Source organism: Lytechinus variegatus, chromosome 4 (assembly GCF_018143015.1).
Source record: "Lytechinus variegatus isolate NC3 chromosome 4, Lvar_3.0, whole genome shotgun sequence".
Taxonomy (NCBI): domain Eukaryota; kingdom Metazoa; phylum Echinodermata; class Echinoidea; order Temnopleuroida; family Toxopneustidae; genus Lytechinus; species Lytechinus variegatus.
This window is the reverse complement of record NC_054743.1, coordinates 40427415-40451875: the sequence shown is the minus strand read 5'-3', so window position 1 is coordinate 40451875 and position 24461 is coordinate 40427415. Positions and strand designations below refer to the sequence as shown.

General features: G+C 35.6%; 1 protein-coding gene across 3 annotated transcripts in view; it reads left to right on the top strand.

Moving 5' to 3' along the window:
- LOC121414046 (afadin-like) overlaps nucleotides 1–24461 on the top strand; it is a 76288-nt gene that overhangs the window by 16496 nt on the left and 35331 nt on the right. For all 3 annotated transcript variants that reach the window (XM_041607093.1, XM_041607092.1, XM_041607091.1), the window contains exons 2-5: nucleotides 2098–2293; nucleotides 12631–12740; nucleotides 23537–23653; nucleotides 24300–24435. In XM_041607093.1, the coding sequence (XP_041463027.1) occupies nucleotides 2098–2293; nucleotides 12631–12740; nucleotides 23537–23653; nucleotides 24300–24435 (559 nt within the window). The remainder of the gene's footprint in view (nucleotides 1–2097; nucleotides 2294–12630; nucleotides 12741–23536; nucleotides 23654–24299; nucleotides 24436–24461) is intronic.

The following is a 24461-nucleotide window of genomic DNA, read 5'->3' as shown; positions in this document are numbered from 1 at the left end:
ATTCTAAAGCAGAGCGATTCCGCTGATCTCTACATGTGAGTTGTTTTCCAAGCCAATCAGTTATCGAAAATGTAATTGAAAGAAACAATCTATGCCCACAATCTTTGCAAATGGTATAGAAAAGGGCTCGCTGATTTGGAGTCCTAATCCTATCGCGATAAATTATCGCAGCTCGAGAAAGTAGTTCGCGGCCGTGGCCGTGCGCCGAATCACCGGCCAGAACACGGCGATATCTGCCACAGACTAGCCTAACGTTCACGCACGTTAATATTGCGATAGTCAGACCCACATCGATTTGCGCGTTTCACGTGCGTTATCTGTCAAGTTTATTTTGGGCGATACTGTATATAAAGCATATATATAGGCATGCAGCGTGCGCAGAGCTGAGCTGGCCGCCGGAATTACTTTCCAGCTTCTCACTTGATGGAACATCGTGATAAAATAAATGAGAAATAGTGAAAATATCATTCAATAACTCACTGTTTTCAATCTTTCATCATGATTTAAGAGTTCATGATAGTTATTCATACTATTCTTTATACAGGTAAAGTAAAGATTTGTACATATGATTCATATTTGTTTGATTTGAGTTGCTTTGAAAAAAAATTGTAAAATCATCTTTCTCTCTCTGCATAGCATTTCTGTATTACACCCAGGCACCTCTTACACTAAATTCCCTGCGGTGACGTCACACTTAGAGTGATTTTTCTGTACACTCGTCTCTCGGGCTCTGACAGGTGGCTAGTTTCATAGACTTTCAAAGCAAAATATCGAGAAGGCAGAAGATTTTTGTGACATGCTATTTGTTTGAACAACTGATATATACTTTATATTATGTGTGGAACCCATATTTATGGAAACTCACCCCCTTCTTAATTCAACTTTAAAGCTGAACTGTTTTGGTAATCTCCCTTTGTTCAGTGATAATCCCACTCTCAATCTCCATTCATTCCATAATCTGTACTCTGAATGGGGAGGGGCCATTGAAATCTTTTGATCCTCCCCAACACATTGAGTTGTTGGACCCTGGGCTGATGCCATTTGTTTTGCGTCAAAAAACTGTACATGTACATGTATTACACAGCTTTCCTGGCAAATGTGAGCAAAAGCATGCCAACTTTATTGAGGTCTATCAGATGTAGATGAATGAATATAACTTATTATATTCATTGTGCTGCAATTAAATATATGAATTCTGATGAAAAATGGGAACATTTTGTCAACAATGAATGAAACCTCCCCCCCCCCCTTAATATTGTTTTTATTACAGATGCAATGGCAGTGAAACTTGTAAACGTATATATGTTTGTGTTTTTAGTGACTGGTAATTTTGTGCAGACCAATATTTTACACTGTCTAGATCAGAGAGAACACCTGGGGGCCGTTTCATAAAGCTGTTCGTAAGTTAAGAGCGACTTTAAGAACGACTGGTAAACCTTTCTTACCTGCTAAACCATCGCCAATTCAATATACCATTTACCACAAGAAAGGATCACCAGTCGTTCTTAAAGTCGCTCTTAACTTATGAACAGCTTTATGAAACACGGTACTGGACACAATTTGAAAATTCAGAAGAATCATGTTCGTTCAAAGCTGTGACAAGGTCTATTCTCTCAGAGAGTTGTCGCACAATGGAATAATCTACCAGATGAAGTTGTGAACAGTCAAACTGTCAACATGTTCAAATCACTTTTGGAAGAGGTGTGGAAAAGGTCCCTGAACACGTACAATCCAGATGAAAATTGTCTTTGTCCATGCTCTACCCATGCCACTCAACGCCAAATAAGTTTTAGGTACCAACATTTGGATAGAGAGGGGCAAATATGAAGTTGTGTATAGTACTTTTTTGCCTACTTTTAAGGTACATGTAAATTCCAAGGTACATGTAAGTACATGTACCTGTTCACATTTCAAGTTGAAAACTTTTCAACAGACACCAAACTTTTGATCTGTGGGCAGGACTGCATTTTGATCTACATGTACTTGTAGTTGTACAGTAGTTGAGAGGCAAATTATAGTTGTTACTAATCTCATATTTTCATTACTCATGCAGTACGTATTTTCAATACATTTCAATGTTTTCTTTCTCGACTTCAGAATCTGGAATTTCATGGAGTGATGCGGTTCTTTTTCCAAGACGCAACTGATGGATCATCAAACTCCAAGTGCATCAGAGTGTCTAGCACGGCCAGCACTCGAGATGTTGTCAACACCCTCATTGAGAAGTTTCACCCTGACATGCGTATGCTGTCTATTCCAGATTATGCACTGTTTGAACTGCAGAGGGACCAGGGTTAGTATCGAGAAGTTTAGTTTTTTCTCTATGTTTTTAATTCTACAGATATGAAAATTAAAATGAAATTATTCTGTTTGTAAACTTACATGTACACAGTATTATAAAGAAAGTATTAATATGTCTGTTTTTTAGGGTCACCTAGTCAACTGTATGATGGACACGATAGATGAAAAAACTTAATTCTATTCACCAACAGTATAAAATGCAACTTCATGTACATGTTTATGTACATGTCGGAGTTCATGAACGTTATGATGTACTACATTTTCTGTGGTATTTTACATTTAAAAAATAATGGCATGATCAATCCAGGACTTCTGAATTACTGATGCCCTCATATACTCTTTCAGGAACTCCATTGAAGCAAACCACCAAAAATATGATTTTAATAGATTTTTAGAAGCCATCAAGCTATTGTTTGTTTTGGAACTGAAGTTCAAGATCAGGACAACAGAGTTCATGCCTCAGAAAGTCATATTTTGAAGGGCAGAAAGTCAGATTTGAAAGGGCAAAATATGCCAGCAATGTCTGTCAATTAAAAAAAAAAACAAAAGAAACATGTCTATTAGGTAGGCTACATGTACATGTAGCTCATGAGTACAACAGTATCCAAAGTGAAAACAGAGCAATACATGCAAAATCTACAAGGCATTTCCATTTTGAAAAAAAAAAAATAATTCTTCACTTCATATTAATTCAGTATTTTAAAGAAGAAATAATCAAAAATTGGTAAACAAAATCCTGGTATAGGGCTATATTTATACTATGAAAAGTGTACATATATCCTTATTTCTGAATATTTACATGGAATATTTGAAATGGACAAGGGATGAAAAATACACACAAACACTGTACATGTAGTCCTCTATGTAATTCAGCTACAGTTGTTCAACAAATTTTATTTGCATTGTACAATGTACATCATGATTTATTCTTACACTTCTACCATTAAAAACAAAATGAAGTTTATAGCCCATGGCTTGGAAAGAACACGATCCTCCCCACTGCAGCCTAATTGGCCGTTCAGAAGCGAACCAGTACTGTGATAGTTGGTTCAGAACCAGCCAATTACGCATGACTTTATGCTCCATGGCTAAGTATATCATGCTGTGAAACCAGAGGAGGGTGGTCTGATTTATGCCTCAGAGTTGAAGGTTAGAGTGGCATATCCAGCCATCTTTTCCTGGCATCTTTCTAGAAATAGGGTAAAAACTTTAGATCAAAAGGCCATTTTCGTGATTCTGGTATTGAATTCAGGCTGTCAAGCCATCCTGAGTGTTAGTCGGGGAGGCACCCAGAAAATAAAGTGATTCTGTTGTTGGAAATTTGAAAATAGTGAATTCGTTAGATTTCAAGTCCTTTTCATTATTTGGAAGAATTACAGAAAGGTCAACTGGTTTAAAGATGGCTCTCTTCACAAACTCTTAACTTTCAAAATGTTGATGATGCATTCAGTTGGCAACCCCCATTCCCCCGAACATAAAAGGGAAAAAACTTCCAATTTCTTCCTATTGGATTTAACATGAATTTTGGAACTAGGTGTAGTAGCAAGGCAGAGGTTGGGATGGGGCTACTCCATTATTTTGTTCTCTAAGTTCTGAGCACTGTAATCTCAGAGTTTAAAGAGAAATGCCAGTAGTTGCAGTAAACAATGATTTCATGAGAAAGTCTGTAAAACCAGGCTTAATTGTCAGTATATCATCGAGGATCTAGATCTGGTACCGTTACATAAACTGAACTTTGTGAAATCTTGAAATCTACGCTGAAAAAACGTTCACACTGAAGATCACCAACACAGATACATGTAGGCACACGTGGGACAGGGTATTATTATTGCTGGAATAAAGACCCGACGGAAGTGACAAAATCCGCGCTTATTTTGCCTATTTCTCAGCAATTACACAATATCTCCCAGAATCCTTTGGCACATATTTTTTATTTATACAAACAGACACTTGGGTGGTCATTATATTAGATTCTGTAAAAAGTCACTTTGAGATCGTTACCAAAACTGGAACTTATCTTTAAAAGGAGATTTCAAGGAGCTTTTATATTGTCAAATATAAAATGGGAATTACTCACCCACCTATAAAAGCCTTCCATTCTTCTGAGTAGTCCATTTCAATATGGTTTTGAGGTTTTTGAATATTTAGCGTTTGTGAAAGAACACCTCATTAACCTCTTTTATTCACTGTTGCAGCAGTGGGCAATGTGATATGCACATAGCCTACTGTATGAATTTTGCAAAGTTCTGGCTGTTGTTTTGCTTTTATTTTGTTCTTGTTTGTATTTTAATAATTTTGCTTAATTGTTTTGTTTTCGTTTTGTTCTGGTTTTTGTCTCACCTGCGAAGCTGAGTGAGACTATAGGCGCCGCTTTTCCGACGGCAGCGGCTGCGTCGACATCAAAGCTTAACCTGAGGTTAAGTTTTTGAAATGACATCATAACTTAGAAAGTATATGGACCTAGTTAATAAAACTTGGCCATAAAGTTAATCAAGTATTACTGAACATCCTATCAGAGTTTCATGTCACATGACCAAGGTCAAAGGTCATTTAGGGTCAATGAACTTTATAGACCATGTTGGGGGAATCAACATCGAAATCTTAACCCGAGGTTAAGTTTTTGAAATGTCATCATAACTTAGAAAATATATGGACCTAGTTCATTAAACTTGGACATAAGGTCAAATATGTATCACCAAACATCCTGCATGAGTTTCATGTCACATGACCAAGGTCAAAGGTCATTTAGGTTCAATGAACTTTGGCCGATTTGTGGGTATCTGTTGAATTAAAATCAAAACTTTAAAGTTTTTGGATCTGATTCATGAAACTTAGACATAATAGTAATCAAGTATCACTGAACATCCTGTGCCAGTTTCAGGTCACATGATCAAGTTCAAAGGTCATTTAGGCCTTTAGGGTCAATGAACTTTGGCCGAATTTGGGGGTATTTGTTGAATTACCATCATAACTTTGAAAGTATGTTGGTCTAGTTCATAAATCTTGGACATAAGAGTAATCAAGTATCACTGAACATCCTGTGCACATTTTAGGTCACATGACCAAAGTCAAAGGTCAATGAACTTTGGCTAAATGGGTTATCTGTTGAATTACCATCATAACTTTGCAAGTTTATTGATCTGACTTTTGAAACTTGGACATAAGTGTAATCAAGTGTCACTGAATATCCTGTGCAAGTTTCAAGTCACATGATCAAGGTCAAAGGTCATGTGAGTTCAATGAATTTTGGCCACATTTGGGGTATTTGTTGAATTACCTTCCTATCTCTGTAAGTGTATTGGTCTAGTTCATAAAACGTGGAAATGAGAGTAACCAAGTACATGTATCACTGAACATCTTGTGCGAGTTAGTTTTCAAAGTCAGCAATGCTGCTATGTTGAATCGCGTGATGCAGGTGAGACGGCCACAGGCATTCCACTTGTTTTTTTCTCTGTGTATACACACACTACACAGACACTAATTTTACAATCACTGGTTTCCCATTGAATGGAGGTCAAGGGTCACCTTGGAAATACATGTATACATGTAGGATGTACATGTACATGTATGTAAGCCCCCCCCCCCCCCCACACTCACCCCAGGCATATTTTGAATAAAATTACCTTGCAAACATTAGCCTGGTGTGGATGGCATTGCTTGCAAGTATTCTTATCACAACATAGAGGCAACCCTTACCTACTTTACATGGAGGCCTACATGTCATCAATTATAAAAGCCTACACGTAACTGCTATTTATGTAGTATGTGTAGGCCTTCATGTTCATCAGCCTACCTTTAAAATGAGGGTCTATGATGCAAACATACATGTACTGTGCATACTGTACATGTAATCTACATGGTTTACAATTTCTACCAAAACACATTCTTAATGTAGAACAGAATGCCTTGTCAGGCCAAGGCTCAGCCTCTGTACCCCATCATGTATTTTTGTTTGGTCACGTGATTTTGACATGTGATACGACAAAGGAATGAGGTCTCGATGAGAGATGGAGCAGTGCTAGCAGTTTTAATACACAGTGTACAGCCGCCATTCGTGATTGGAATCGAATGGAGGAAAGTGCTACATGTACATGTAGATCTCTCAGCCAGAATAGTAAAAAAAGAAAAAAAACTCCACTTCACCTCCTCTTTCTTGCAACTCCCCTCCCCAACTACATACATGTACATGTACATGTCCAATTGACCGACACACAACTGTGAATCATCTGTTTTAAAACAGGTAGGTTTTTTAACTGATTCACAGACTTGGCATTATGAATGTAAGATGATACATGTAGCTTATTCCAAAGGGAAGGGGCAATTGAAGAAAAAGCGCGGTCACCATATTTTGTAGAGGTTCGACTCGAGGTCCAGGAGTTAACTGCATTGTAGACGATGAACGAAGAGGTCTTGAGGAGGTACATGTACATACTAGAACGTAAGGAAATGAGATCTGTAAGATGGGGCTTGGCCATTGAGTACTTGTGAGTGAAATGACAAAATTGAACATTGCATACTGCAATGTTTGCTCATGGTCCACCTCCTCCACCCATTGACCCCTTCATGACCTAAAGGTCAAACCCAGGTCACACCAACTGTTCTGTCAGGGATGTGTCCCTGTTCTGACTGGCAGGCATAGTGGCATACATGTACATGTTTTCATCGGGAGTGTTGTTGAGAAAGAATGTGGTTCTATTCTTGAAGACTGGTCTCCAAGCAACCATAACCTTCAGTTTGGCCTTCCCTTTCCCAAAGAGCAACAAACAACCATTGTATTGCATCCCAAACATTTCATTGTTACAATGCCCTCTTTTTTTGGCTGTCAGTGTCAGCGAAGGAAACTGTTTCTACATGAACATGTACATGTATACTCCATGTAGAAGTCTACACAAGTACTATACATGTACATGTACTATAGGCCTACACTGTTGAAGGAAAGCATCTGACTCACTGTAGAAAGTTGATTGTTTATGATGGCATCTACTTTTTATTCTATCATCATCAGCAGCCTTGCCACCTTCCATATATTCATGTTTGCCTTCATGTACAGTCAATGTCCCTGATTTCTATTACGCCTATGGCTACGTGTAGGCCTATGTCCTTGGCTGTGTACATGATGAATGAACAATGAAAGAATGATGCTTTATTTTTTTATTCATTGTATGAATTGCAATTTTGTTCAGAAAAAATACCCTGAAAGAAGTACATGTACATCGTAGGCCGACACAGTCCTAAATATAAAACATACCCTACTTACATGTACATGTGCATGTAATAGACCTTTAATTCTTGCAGATGACATGACAAGTGAAATAATTTTTAAATATGTTCATTTTGGCCCTGAAAAAAAATAAAGATGTCTGTACATTGTACAAGTTGGCTACATGTATGTAAAATGAAGCAGAAACAGACAGTTTATCCATGGTCAACCATTGTGTATTACTGGGTCCTGGGAGATTATGACCCACATTTCAGGATTTTCATACCATCTCCGAGGTCAACAATGCTCAGGTTGCACAGAGCTTGGTCCATGCACAGGTATTTGTAAATAGATCAGAGAATCAGAACAAGAACTTTCCCACGGTGGGAATTGTACCTCAAGATAGGTTGTAAATCACTTGTCCGTGATCTGCATGTACATGTGTATGTACATCAATACAAAAGGGCAATTCCATATTGTACATGTACATGTACGTCCAGCCCCCTAAATGTGGGACCTTCATGACATTTTCTGTCTCTGATTTCTTATTCTTTTGACAGTATGTACTGGTGGGTGTTTCATAAAGCCGTTCGTAAGTTAAGAGCGACTTTAAGAGCGACTGGTGATCCCTTCTTGTTGGAAATGGTATGTTCATTGGTGATGGTTTAGCGTGTAAGAAAGGGTCACCAGTCCTTCTTAAAGTCGCTCTTAACTTACGAACAGCTTTATGAAACGGCCCCCTGGTCTCAAAGGACCACGACTTGATCAGTTTATAAACTGAAGTAAAACTTGAGAAAAATGGGGGTCAGAAGTACAAAAAAGGTTGATCATTTTATGGAATTGCCCAAAATCAGAAATATACCAGTATTCAGAAATACATGTAAGTACCTGGACATGCATGTATGAACATCAGGCTTTTATATGGCCATGCAACTTGAATTCAGCCTAACAAAAAAAATCCTATATCTGGCACATTTAAAACTTGTTATTAATTTGTATATACTACACATGTACATGTACAATATGAAACAGAAAAAAAAACAGCAATAAACATTGTGAAGTTGAGTCCTGAACTACAATGTAGCCTCTTGTACAATGTACATTGTAGGCTTTCATGTACAGTACTACCAGGGAGGTACATGTACATGTAGGCCCTATAACCTATAATCAAAATTCAAATCTGTGGTATCAGGAGAAATGATTGGTTGGGTGTAGTATTTCATTTTGATGATGGATGCATGATGATAAAAGATACACCTCTGTGACCATCCAAAGGTGAAGTATGTGACACGGGTGGTATGTTTCTGATCAGTTTCAGATTCAGTTGGGACAGAAAAAGTACTCTCTTTAATATGTGTTTGGCCATGTACTTGGTCAATTCCATTGTGACTTATGGGACATTTGATACTTTTTTCCACATAACTGAAGTACATATCTGAAATAGTAGCTGCACAAACATGGATTTACTTTGTTAATCTGTAAGAAGAATACTGAAACTTACTACATACAAAAATGTATGCTTGCAGCTTGGTTGCATAGGGTGCTATATCTTCAGAAATGTCATTGTGACTTATGGGACATCGATGGACCACACAAATTGAGCTCTTTTGTTCAAAGTGCCATATCTATCTCAGTTTTATGACAATGTTTTTAAATTTGGACTTGGAGATTCACCAGTGATAGTGCTCACAAACAGTACTTGAATTGGACTTGATTCATTTCATTTGTTTCAGTAGTTGTGTGCAATCGTGTGTGACTTATGGGACAAGTGAATGTGACTGATGGGACCCTATCTCATTTCATGGAATTTACATTTCCTCTCAATAATCTTTGAAGTCAAACTTAATTTCAGCATGAAGAAATATTCCCTAATAACATGACACCTTTAATAATTCATGCCATGGTGTCAGAAATAAATTCAACAAAGGGCAGAAACATCTTTTCATGCACTTCATGAATATAAAGGGAACATTACCCCCCCCCAAAAAAAAAAATACTTCCTAACTTGTCAGCAAGCTTTAAGAACTGTAATCAAATAAGTACAAAATAATCAATAAACAATTACAATCATAAATATTTAGCAAACAGATGAAAAATGAACAATTAGAATAAGAATGTACACACTTTCCATTGTGACTGATGGGACAAAATGATAGGACATATTTGTTACAGATGGACAAATAAATGTTGCTTTTCTCTATCTGTCTCATACAGAATGGTAAGAAAATGACCTTTTCAGTGTATTGTATGTAAGCAAATTAAGACATTAATGCTGCCATGAAGTATATCAATATTCTTGTTAATATACATGTATTCTCTGTCATGTCGAAAGCTGATATTTTTCATTAGTTGTTGATGTTTATAATAAAACAAATAGATATCAGTGCACATGCAAATTTTTGACAAAAAAACATGAAAATTTTGGCATAAATTCTTTTAAAAAAAATTATTCTACTATCTAAACTACATGTACATGTATACTTGTATAGTAAAAAGTGTATTCATTTACATGGAAGATTTTACCATTGTCTCTGCAAAAAAATATTAAAATAATTGATTTTCATGAAAAATCCAAGATAGCCGCCATGATGGCCGCCAAAAATGGCCAATTTTGAAACCTATGGGACACAATTTGGCAAAGGGTACATGTACATCAAGATTCATTAAATATACACTTGAGGCCATACAAAAAAGTTAGTTAAATAATATATCATGGGGTGCACCCTATCACAAATTCTTTTTTTGCCAGCTGCTTGGGTTATTATGTCATCTCTTTCATAGAAATTCAGAATGCCTGTATAAAGGACATCACCATTTATAGAGTACCGAAGCGATGATGTCAGCTGCCATGGTGTCATGGCGGCCTGGTTCTAAACAAAATAACCAGGGCCGTTTCATAAAGCTGTTTGTAAGTTAGGAACAACTTTAAGAACGACTGGTGATCCTTTCTTGTATGCTAAAACATTGCCAATTTATGATGACATTTACCACAAGGATCACCGGTCGTTCTTAAAGTCACTCTTAAGTTACGATTAGCTTTATGAACCAGTGCCCTTTTACAACTTTCAGAATTATGGTAACAACCAGGGACAAAACACATCACCATTTTTGCAAATACAAATAGGTATTGACGATCATGCAGCTGTGACTCAGTTTACATGTAGAACCAGCCGATTCGATGTCATGACATCGTGACGTCACACTTCGGTACTCTGCAAATTGCGCATGTTACTTTCTATTGGCAGGCGGCAGGAATGATTCTAAGAAAACTTGATTGCAAGCTTCTGAACAACTTTTTGGCATTTACAGGGGCTGGTAGGGAGCGCTGTATGTACCCTTTTAATATCTCTGCTCATGGTAGCCTTATGCATCTGAGGACTGTTGCTCTTATTTTGACAGGATCCATAGGATCGCTCAACTACAAAATTTGTGACTGATGGGACATTGCAATAAGTTTAGTTTCCATGGAACTATATACCAAGTTCACATCATATGTCAAACAGTAGATGCATACCCCAAGGAGACAAGAAAACCAAGAGAGTGATCTGGACCTTAAAAAATGAATAAAAGCTGGGGTGAAACAAACCCAATTCACCTGTACTCAAGCTTTGCATTTTAGCGATCATATTCAGTTTTCTCCTTTCTGGGGGATGGGCACACAATCCAAACTTTTTTTTTGTTCCATGCACTGCCTATGATATTCTGACTGTTTTTTCTGACAGTCAGCATACTGTTCTCCAGCTTTTAAGCATTCTCATCTCACTCTTTAATGTCATGGACAGCTTTAAGGTGGCATGGTTTACGAACTGTATGTGTGACTTATGGGACATGTGACTTATGGGACTTAAATGTATGTCCCCCCAGTATAGCTATTTCAAGTCCAATACAGATGCAGCTTGATTTGTTGAAGCAAGCATGTACTGTGGTAGATAAAAAAGTCCAATACTTGTCTGCAGGAGTCTACATGTATGGCAGCACATGAGGGAAACTTAATGCTTAAAACTGTGACTTATGGGACATCAAACATACATACATTGAAATGTATTTTGTGCCTCACCGTTTCACTGCAGCATGTAAAACAATACAGCTAATGGTAAATTACTGCTTGGAAGTCACATGGACAGTGGAATTTTTCGTCAGCACCCTTTGCATGCCAGGAGCCAGGGATGGGTCAAAGTTGTACAATTTCTATGAAATCTTAGTACCAAAGTGCAACAGAGTGCACATTGTGTATTTTATGAATAAATGAGGGTATAGTAAATATAATTGTGTTTTTGTAAACCTTAAACTGTATACTTTTAAACAGAATAAACAAAATTGCTCAGAAAAGAAATTTTTGAAAATGGAAAAATGCAACATTTGGCTGGAATTGTCCACATGTAAATACCTGCGTGTCATTGGGCATCCACAAGTACATGTACATCATGTTTTTAAAAGTTTTATTTTCTTGCCCACATGTATGCAGCGCATGTACTGTACAAGTACATGTAGGTTGTGAGTGGTAGGGCCAATAGGGACAGTGCTTTCTGTTTACAAAAAAATAAGATGGTTTTAATTACGTTCATGAAAACCTGTAGGGCTACATGTACATGTAATACCATTTCAAACTAATCATAAAATAAATTATGTTTTGTCACAGAAAATGACAATAACGTTTTGTCATATAAACATGCACTGTTCAGTAAAAACAAAGGCAAATTCAATGAATTTCTACATGAAAAATATAAAGAACCAAGTCATCATCCGTGGAGTCTGTATTCTGTCAGAAATTGTTTTGTGAGTGTTTATTTTATTTTGAGAATAGGTACCCGGTACACATGTAGGTGTTGCATGATAGCATACATGTACATGTCCACATTTGTTCTTTTCCCATTAATACATGTACAATGTAGGTGCATCCAATGGGGAAACCAGGAAAATCTACCCTGGAAGCATAGTATGGAAGTGATTTTGGTACATTTTATTGGAGATTTTTGTGGCTAATGTACATGTACATGTATGGCTCTTAACACTCCCTCTCAACAGCATGTGCTCTTTGCAGGATTGTGAAAAGCTCTTGCCATTGTAGCCTCATGATAATTCATTTGCTCTCTTTCTGTTTTTTTCTTCTCTTTTTAAAATCTTTTCAGATGATCGTCAGCTGCAGGATGAGGAAAGGCCATTATATGTGCAGCTCAACTGGACCAAAGATCTGAAGGAGGGACGATTTCTACTCAGACAGGTCAATGACCCGACAAAGGTATCACTCTTCGCACATTGTTGTCGAGAAAGACTAGACAAAAAAAAATTCTGCACTTTATGTTAAGGCGTTACATGTAACTTGATGTTTAAAGTAATGACCAGTATTGTACTTTTTTTATTGTCAAACAATGCTCTAAGAGATCGGCCTTTTAATATCTTGCTTCGAATAGTACTTTCTAAAGGGCAATTACATGCGGACAAAAGTTGATTTGAATAAAAAGAGAAAACCCAAATAATCGCAGCGCTGAAAATTGTCACTGCCTTCACATGCACTGGCCGACATTTGCAGTATAAATAAATTCCTCTCAATTGGATTTTCAGTTTATGCAAGGCTCCACACTAACTTTTTTTCTTGGTGGCCCAAACAATCTACCAAAATCATCAATTTCATATTTTTGGTGGCCCTAAAACAATAGAAACATTACAATTTATCAAAACTTTGGTAGCCGAACGGGGCCACCAAGTGTTGGCTTTTACAAAATTTTGGTGGCCCGACTCTCATCTTTGGTTGCCCCGGGCCACCGGGCCACTGCTAATGTCGAGCCCTGGTTTATGAAATGTAGTATCCGGGTGGCATACTTTATTGCAGTTCACACCCACTCCAGAGTTAACATAGCATACCAGTGCATGACACTCATACTACTTGTATGACTGTACTCTATTCCTACATGTACATGTACATCCCATAATACATCTGTGTGTAGTCTCACAATGAATCAGTTGTATTATGAACCAAAATAGATAGGACAGTCCCTTTTTTTACAACTTCCTCTGTTTGCATTCGCCAACCTCCAAACAGAGCAAACAAACACAACATATGAAGAAGAAACATAATAAAGCCCAATTTGTTAGTAATTATGCAAACACAAATGCTTGGTCCCACACAACTTGATTTTTACACTAAGGTATGTGGGGTTTAATACCAAGGCTTGTTTATTATTTGGTCATGGGGGGGGGGGGGGTTTGTCATAAAGATAGAGGCCTTTTATTGTCCATACATGGATATAGGCCTATCAAATTTGTTTTGTTATTGTATTTGAGCCCAAGCATTACAATAAAATAAACTAATATGCATGTAGATGAAAACGGAGCAGCAAGTTGCAAAGTTCTATGACTTAAACTTGAAATGTCACAAGTAAAACTTAATTTGGGCAAATGTACAGTACTACATGTACATCACTTTCAGTTGACGATGTACAGCTGGCCATGGACCTACATGTACTGTACCTACTACTGTATTGTAGTTGTAACGGCAAAGGCCTATTTATAGAGTGATGAATGGATGATTGTTAAAACAGTATAAAAAGGAAAGGCAAAAGTGGCTAAAATTTCACATTTTAAATCTTTGAATACATGAAATGGACGCCTATTTTCCATATTGCCTTGAGACTGTTTTGATCTAGTTCGAAACAACCGAAAATATGAAGAATATTCAGCTCTTTCTTGACTCTCGATTTTGATAATGTTACACTCGGTAAATGTTTTTTCTTATTGTTGTCCCACATGTAGACTTTCATGGTGTTGACCAAGTGTTAATGTTGCAACACCATGAAAGTCTACATGTGGGACCATGATATAAAAAATATATTGACCGAGTGTAACATCATAATACGATGATGGAAAGACAAGAGAGAGGTGAATATTCTTCATTTTCTTGATAGTTTCCAACTAAATCAAAACAATTTCAAGGAAATATGGAAAATAAATGGCATGGATTTAAAGATGCAAAAAACATACATTTTCATATATTGCAACCAAACTTTTCAACTCCCTACCACTTCATATTCAAACATCCCCTTCCCTCCAAATCTTCAAAAGACTCCTTAGGCAACACCAGACCCTTATAAGTAACCATAATGACCATTGACTTATGATGTTCTTTTTTTTCGTTACTTGTACTTGCCCATCTACTTTGTCTTTGTGTTTATATATTATTTTCGTTGTTTTATACTCATTTCATTTATGATTTTTTCTTTTTGTTTTATTTATTTTCATTCACTGTGTTTATTTCTGTATTTGTTATGTAAAGCAGGCCTTTTGGCTTGAATGAGACTACCCTGTCTTTTAAAGAAAACGTGAATAAATAAATAAATGAATAATGCAAAAATGTGAAATTTTAGCCATGCCAGTTGGTGATGGCTTTTTTTTTACATCATAAAACAATCTTTTCCAGAATCAAGAAAGAGCTGAATACTCTTCAATTTCTTAATAGTTTCCAACTAAATCAAACAATTCCCAGGAAATGTGGCAAACAGATGCAAAATATGAAATTTTAGCAACTTTTGGGGGAAAGTTTTTTTTTTTTTTTTAACCTTTAATGCCCATTTAGATCTACTGGTACTATAGCAAAAAAAATTTCTTCAAAATAAACGTAATGACTCAGGCCTACTTTGCTGAAAATATACTTATAATTACAGTATAAATGTGAGTTCTTTACTGTACATGATTCTCAATTGTTTTTACATGTATTTTATATGACCTTCATAAATAATAGTACCGTCGTAAAAAAGTAATGAAAGAAAATAATAAAACAAATTGGGCAAGCAGTTTTTTCTATCGGGCAAGCAAATATTTTCATCACTTATTATTTTTTAATAAGGAGCAAAGATAATGTAAATTGAGATAAATAATTTTATATCAGTGGTTGAATATTGGTAAAAGGCTGATAATAAAGTTACAATTTGTAATAAATAACATTAATTAGTATTAATTAGTTAAAGGACAAGTCCACCCCAACAAAAACTTGATTTGAATAAAAAGAAAAAAATTCAACAAGCATAACACTGAAAATTTCATCAAAATCGGATGTAAAATAAGAAAGTTATGACATTTCAAAGTTTCGCTTCATTTCACAAAAACAGTTGTATGAACGAGCCAGCTACATCCAAATGAGAGAGTCGATGCTGATGGCTGGATGTCATTCACTCACTATTTCTTTTGTTTTTTATTGTTTGAAATATGAAATATTTTGATTTTCTCGTCATTGTCATGTGAAATGAAGTTTCATTCCTCCCTGAACACGTGGAATTCCATTATTTTAACATTTTGTGCTTTAGGCAAGGAGGTCCTAATCGTCAAATTTGTAAAAATTGAAATATTGTATAATTCAAACAATACAAAAGAAAAGAAATAGTGAGTGAGTGACATCATCAACTCTCTCATCTGGATGTAACTGGCTCGTTCATATAAATATTTTGTTAAAAATAAGCGAAACTTTGAAATCTCATAAGACATAACTTTCTTATTTTACATCCGATTTTGATGAAATCTTCAGCATTGTGCTTGTCTGATTTTTCTCTGTTGATTCAAATCAACATTTTTCTGAGGTGGACTTGACCTTTAAGTTATTAATTAAATCTTTCATAATAATAAGGTCATAAAATTTTTTATGTTTTGTTTAATCATATACTATAATAGAAATATATATAAATCATAATAATCCATGTAAAACTTACTTCATGGTTTACATCCAGTCAATTATAAATTTTGATGAAATTTCAATTTCCCCATTCGTTTAACAAATGGAATTATTTGCAAGACATCTTTCATAATATTGATAAGGTCGTAAAGTGTTTGCTATGTTTTGTTTCAGTGTGTGCCATTAAAGAAATATATATCAATCATGATAATCCATGTAAAACTTAACTACTTTTGTTTGCATCAAGTTAATTATAAATTTTGATGAAATTTCACTTTCCCCATTCGTTTTAAACATAGACCAATGTCCCGTACGTCAGAGCGCTGTTGTTTATATTTTGAGCTATTACATAATAACACCAATGGGTTCTATCATTTCATTCATGGCTAATGAAACTTGGTAAGATACAAGATGAAAACATGATAATGAGAGATTTCCAGCTTATTCCAATGCACAGAGTTTTAATGACAAACTTTAAAAAAAAATCAACTTTCGTCTGGTCCCGTACGTCACAGTGCATATTAATTAAAATATTACATCGTTAATGGGATTGTAGATCACTAATTTTTTTCATGAATAAAGAGGGCATGCCTGGCCTTCCAAAATCCATAAAGGATTCTCTGTTGTGCATTTATTTCTTTTGTAACACAACTTTAAAGTCTCTAAATGTCCCGTACGTCACAAGTCAAATAGCTTGGACCTGCCCTCTTGCAGGAAATTGCACTTTTGCTTCTATACATGTACATCCTTTTGCTAATGCTGGGAATAATGTTTATTTGACTTTTACACAAATTTCTTTTACTGCTACCGCAGGGAAAAAGCAATTTGTTCTTCAGCTGGTCGAATATTCATTAACAGATGGCGCTCACATTTTAAAAACCTTTGGGCATGTTCAAATTGAAATCACGGCTGTCAAACAACATCAGATGAAAATTGATAGGCGGAGTTAGACGTTATCTTTAATAATAGGTCTTACATGTGGATGGCAGTTTGTGAGAGGGGATGGTGATGGGCGGGTACCGGTCTGCACCTGTCAAACAGACACTTGTCTCTAGTCTTTAAAATGAAGGGAAAGGGGGATCATTCCATTATTCCCTAAGGAGAAATAGTTGAGGATCAACTATACTCATAGGAACCATTAATTAGTTTCTGACATGTTTTAGGCCGTGTTTATGCTTCCACTTTTCAGGCCAGAATCAGCGTTTCCAAACGTGATTAGTCCAAAACACGGTTGCGTCCATGCTTACTTTCATTTAAACGCTGTTTCAAAACGCCGATCGTAAACTCACAAAAAGGTGCGTTTGTAAACGTCGTTTGACCAGAATCAGGCTTTCTGTGGAAGCATAAACAGAACCACGATCGTAAACGTGTTTAAATGACGTCATTTGGTACATGCTTCCGGTGAGATGAAAATCCGCGGGCAAATACAGTCGTATTGCTCCATGTTATCTCTACGTAATAACAACAATCGGAAAAAAAACTTTCGAAAAAAGGTGCGCCCAATTTGACCTCGCTTTACGATGCGAAGCCAGCTGGAGATCATGATTTGCTCTGAAAAGTGAAGCATAAACAGCACTCCCAGAACCACGTTTACGATCGGCGTTTGAAATCGCTGATTCTGTCCTCGCAATGGAAGCATAAACACGCCCTTATATACATGTAGATCAGCCCTATCATCTTTATCATACTACATGTAATTCAATCTCCCTTGAATACATGTAGTCTGGATTGAATTAGGATCAGAATAACGGGATGAAAGATACATTCATGAATTCAGAAAAAGTGAACATCATGAATCATTTTCTTTTGATTTTCTTTATGAATGCAACAGTGTGACATATTTTAGAGAGAAAAGATGGGCCGTTACTATGGGACGCAGAAAAAAGACAATTTTTAAAACATTTATTTCAAGTTGAGAATTCTCTGAAAGTATTTCATTTGGCAACTTGTAACTTAGTGTGATAGAAGTCACAATACTCTAGTGTATCTAAGGCAAGTTTCATGTCATAAGCCAAATCCCTCTAATTACAGTCTCTAATTAAACAAATTAATGACATGTTACGTATGGGTCAGTTACGTATGGGACATTTTGTCCCCATAGAGAATGTACATAATTTTCCCCATAATTCAAAAAATTGAAATAATTTAAAATATGGAAATAAAAGAGTTTCTGTCTTTTAAAATGTTCTATTGAGACATATTTGATATTACTGAAAAGGAAATTAGCCATTTCAACATTTTTTTTCTTGTTTTTCATGGTTTCATGAATTTCTTATGTATTTCTATTGTTTTTTATTTTTTTCATATTTTTTCCATTTTCACATTTTTTCACATCAGTTGTTTTCATTAATCAGTATTCATAACAAATCAGTCTTTAAAAACTAAAGAAAAGGTAAATAATAATAGAGCACTCTTGAAATTTGTTTTTCTCCATTCACTTTGTACACAAATCTCCCCATTGACATTGTGTGTAAATATCCCATACGTAACATGTTGTCCCATACGTTACAATTTTTTAATTAACTTTTAATAAAAAGTAAACTCTATTTTTGAAACTTTTTGGGGTATAATATTTTCGTACATTATAAATTAGAACTTCCCAGAGATGCAACAATACAAGTATTGTATTATGAGAAATAACTAAAAAAAAACACCCTCAAAATGTTACGTATGGGACATTCTCTCCTTGGACAAGACCTAATTTGCATAATTTATTAGATAACACCACTTTTTTCCCCCAAAAGTAATAAGATGTTAGGGGGTCCATGTCCCACCTATGACTAAATCTCACAAGTTTTGTTTTTATTTTTTATGAGTTTTTATAATTGTCCCATACATAATGCCCATTTTCCCAAATTAGCATGAATATGCATATTATCAAATTTTTCTTAATGAAATTGTAAAATTTAACATTTGGGCTTTCTTATCCCACTAGAGATAACTTCTTATAAAATTAAAGATGAAATTTTGCCTTCTAGGGTGACCTTTTCTTAGACTTGCCCAAAAGGGCTTTTCTCCTAGAAAGTATTAAGCTGCATATTTCATGTTTCATGAATGAAAAAAAAAGGAGATGGATTTTGGATCAAGTCCATCTAAAAGCAGCACTTTTATGTAGCTTATTCTGGTCCTCTGCATCTTTTTTTTTTTAGTGTACATATGTATCATATTTGACACTCTGATATCATGAATGATGCCCCATCCCCTCCCTCCATATATACATGTACATATGCATGTAGAGCCCATTGCATTCCTTTTGGCTGCATCCTCAACACTCACAATCATTGTTTTGTCTTTGTAGGGTATCTTTTCATTATCACGTAATGATAAACACCAGTTACATGTACCATAACAAGCAATGCTATATTACATTACCCGTACGTGTTTAGGCCTACAAATGTACACCCCTGTTGACCCTTTCACTTCTAACATGACCATTTCTATTCTATGGGAGGGGGGGAAGAAGAATTTAATCGGGCAATTGGAAAAGAAGGTATAAATTTGCAGCATGACTCATTGGGGCAATTCCACGATAACACTGTGACATTTTGGAACACCTATTTACTCATTAAATGTGGAATACCAACAAACTATTTATCTTTTGAAAAAAATTGGATTATGTAACTATGACTCTAATCACAAGTAACCTACAACAACAACAAAAATCTTTAACTTCATGCTAATTAATGAATTATGCATAATTAATTACAACTGTAACACCGTGACTCAAAATGGACATGCATTTTCTCGTACTTGATTCATTTAATAAACTCTGTGAAGTTACTGAACATTTTAAAAAGAGATTATGTTGTTGAGATACAGTAGAGACTTGACAGTAATAACCAAGTAGTTTATAGAAAAATAATCAATAAACATGACAATGATGATACATATTATAAACAAATGCACTGTAACACCGTGACTGTAACACCGTGACTTCTGAACTGCATGTACAAAACGTATGTAGAATTTTCACATCATTCTTCCTTAACCTATAGTAATCTAAAAGGTATCATTGAGCAATCTTTTATCAATAAAATTTATGTCATACATCAGAGTACATGTAATTAATGAGGATGAAAAATCTAGTTAAAAATTTCACTAACAAAAACAACAAAAAATAAAACTATATACACTGTAACACTGTGACGGTTCTTGTAGGCCCCCATGTTTCATTCATAAGATACGGGAAAAGTTTTACTCAAAAAAGTTATGAACTCTCTCTAATGCAGAAAAACTTTAATGTAAATATGCAGATTAATTGAAATACAATTTTACAAGAAGACAAAGAAAAAAAGCTTAATAGAAACACTCAGCAAACTGATATATACTTTTAATTGCAACTTTATGGTAATTATGCATGTACATGTACGTATACAAAGATAAGTTGAGCCCATAACAATTACAGGAAGAAAAATTAACACACAGCATCTACAGACTTGCATGTAGATATTCGCTCAATTTCCAAGATGTTATAGAAATTTGTAAGATTTCTTGAAGTCCTTTTTAGTTTGCTTCCTGGATTGGCATTGCAAAGTGGTACCGCTCTCTGTTATCCATAACAGGTGCTGGCAACTTTCTCACTATTTGTTTTTCTTCAACCCAACCATACTTGTCAGTGACATCCTTTGCAACAAAAAGAGTACCCCTTTCATCACTCTTATGATAGTGTATGACATGAAATTCACCGTCTTGGATATCAATCAATTGTGCCACATATTTGAGCGATTTCTGCCGAGCACCTTCATACTGCACCAAGATTTAGTCTCCGATCTTGATTGCATCCTCAGATGGTGGTGCATCAGTCATTCTTGTCGTTGATGTATCCAAACCCCGGGGGGGGGGGCCACTTCCATTTACGAGTGGATACCATGCGCGAACATGGGGTTCGAAAAGCACCCTAAACACGTAATTTCCATATTCTGAAAATGCACCCTTAACAATTATTGGCGTATGAAACCCTACCCCTAACAAGTATAGGAAACAAATCGATACTCTTGGCAAATATTCCTGAAATGAACCCCTAAACAAGTACAGGAATGTTTTATTGTTACGGGTCCTTCGGTCATCGGCTTTACCTTATTTGGTTTAGTACGACCCCACCTTTTACACCTCGCGCAAATAGGACTCTTAACACGAAGTGTTGGGGCAAAAAGGACATCCTTTATAAAATCATGTTAATTTTGTTTTATCATCCCCACAATTTCGACCCTTAACACGTAATTTTCCTAGCAAAATAGATACCCTTTTTTCATAATTTTCGTGTTTTTGACACCCTTATCACGTTACGTACGTAAATGCCCTATCGTGAAGGACATCCTTTTTACGTGTTTTTTTGGTCGCGCATGGTATCCACTCATCAATGTAAGTGCCCCCCCCCCCCCCCCCCCCCCCCCCGAATCCAAACCTGCAATAAAAGCATGGGTCTCATCTTCTTGTGGTTTTCTCCATGGTCTCTTTGTATACCTTTCCTGGAAACAGCCAAGCCTCCATCCCAACTGACAGAAATCAGCTGGTCACTTCAACAAACATCATTTGGCAGGAACCTACTATGCTTACTGTGCAATAGCAATGTAGGTCACGGTGTTATAATCACGGTGTTACAGTTATTGTAACACCGTGACATGATTTAAGTAACTTTTAATTAATTAACAAACTGACTAATTAACTTGTAAGTACTTGTATATGATAGTTATATGTGAGAATGATTTGGGCACTAAAAGATTTTTATATTGTTTGTGTAGTTTTCATAAAATTTAAAAAACATCAGTTTTTACTGTAACACCGTGACATTATTTATCATGAGAGTTTAAATGTTCGCTGAAGCATAACGCAAAGAAAATTTTGAACTTTGGTGAACCTGTTATGAAATTCAGCCCTAAAACTCAGAAAAACACATTTAGATTTTTATGAATCTTTCAATGGAACACTTGCTACACATATTTAATTTTAATGCATTTTTTACACATTTAAACAAAAATTAATTATGCTAATTTAATTTGCATATTTGGCATCTTAAGGACCAAATTTTTCATTATTATGGACAGAATTGAAAAATTCAGTCTTTTAGCTTTAATATGATACCAAACTTGTTCAGGTTTGACCATTTCTGAAATTTGATGGTCATGTCCACTTTATCATGGAATTGCCCATTGCCAGAAATAGTGGTCACTCCCGCACACCTGTAGTGAGCCTTAATTTACTGTAGGGCGTTGAAACGTAGCTCAATTCTCAGAAAAATTACAAACAGTATACCAAGGTTTGGGCCAATATACAGCTTTGATGATGTCCTACATGTACATACATGTATAGTGTTTATGATCGAAACATTTCAAAGAAACATTTCAATAGGCATAGACCGTTACATCTACCATAGACCTACATGTGTCCTAAAAATGCAGTCTTTCTTTCCGTCTATTCCTCTTTCGATCTGTACTATTGTACATTTCTGTGCAAACATGTCATTTGTATACAGTCAGCATTCAAATGCACAAATTGTTCACTCAGGCGGCAAATCAGTGTCGACTCTTTCAAAAAGCTGTTGGCGAACTTTGCTCAGATCATTTCTACATAGCCCGTAGCAGTGTGAAGAAAATTGATTTTCTCTGATCAAAGTACAAAGGGCTGTAGTACAATGTATTTAAAGTAGTGCATTTATTTCATACAGCTGATCCTCTGCTTCTAAACATCAGTACACAAGGGCAATTGTTGACAATGTTATGTAGGTCTGTAATTGGAAAGTGCATAAGGGTCACCATTGAATGACAAGTGGTACACACTACCTTTTGTATTTATACACAAAGTAGATTGGATTCGTCAGAGGGCTTTATAATAGTACTGAAGGTTGGGGGTGGGGAGTCTGGTATGTACTTTATTGTAAACTAGAGCCGATTTTGTGCCATTACAAATTTATACGTTGGCAGATTATCATCAGGAGTTCTCATGTTGAACTTTAAACCAGAGTGATATGCCATGGAAAAAAATGTGCACTAGATAAATCCCCACCCCTTCCATACTTGCATGCATGCATCATGCAAACATTTCAAAGACTGTATTATTCAGGTAAAAATGTTTAATTATACATGTAATTATGCCAAACTTCAAGTTGTACAGTGTATATTGTTTAGTTAAAAGCGCAATCACCTTAACATGTATATCACGCCTACATGGAGCTATGTTTTGAATTGATTTTTTTCTTCTACTATTGAATTTTGATTTTGTATAGTATGTGTAACTTGTGAATATGAACATACATGTACATTCATGACACAGGGACCTGTAATATATCAGTTTTTCTCATGCATGTATTATAAAAACAATAGTATTTCACTTGTTTTGTTTTTATTTCATAACTTCAAGTATCTCATCTCTCATTTCAGCTTGAATTCTACGCTAAAGATGGTAAAGTTCAGAACTTTGATAAGAACACACCCAAGCGTCTATCAAAGAGAGAGAAGAAGGAACTGAAGAAAGAGAGGAAAGCAGCCCAACTCAGGGTAAGTCTAGCTTTAAAAATTGGGGGCCATTTTTATAATAACCATTTATCAAAATTTTTCCTTGTTTTGTGCTTGTCTATTGGAACATGGTATAAATAAATTGTACATTGCATGTACATGAATATACATGTAGAATTTAAAAAGTTTAAAGAACTGTACGTGTATCCCTTATTAGGTTTTAAAGATATATTCCCAGATATTTAAAGTTCAATTCCACCCCCATCAAAAAGTTAAGATGAATAAATTGAGATTAATCAGAACCCCCCCCCCAAAAAAAAAAATGAATAATAAAATCAATATAAAAAACCTGAAAGTTTCAAGTTGGATATGAAAATAATACAAATTGCAGATATACATTTTCGCTTTATTACATTCTATTGCGTTCTGTGATACATGTTATTTCATCATTGATGGTATTAAAATGAATAAAGGGAACTGATGATGCCACACATCCAGATATACATATGCATTATTTTGAATTATCGAATCTGTTTTAACTTTTTCCCACCAAAGATGTGAAAGTGGGTTTGATTCAAATTCAACATGAAAAATAAAGTGTGAAAAACTATTGTGATGTCATCTTGGTACACTATGATCTGTGTTCCTCTGTGTACATTCAGAGATTTTGTTTCTTTTTTTTCTCTAGGGTGAGGTGAAAGCTTACGATAAAGTCAGTTCTTCAAACTTCACCAGGACTATCTCAAACCCAGAGAATGTGCTCAAGAGAAAACGTCAACAGAAGCAAGATCAGCTGGAGAAGTTCAAACACAGACCAGAATCAGGTGAGGAAATCTATGACAAACACTTG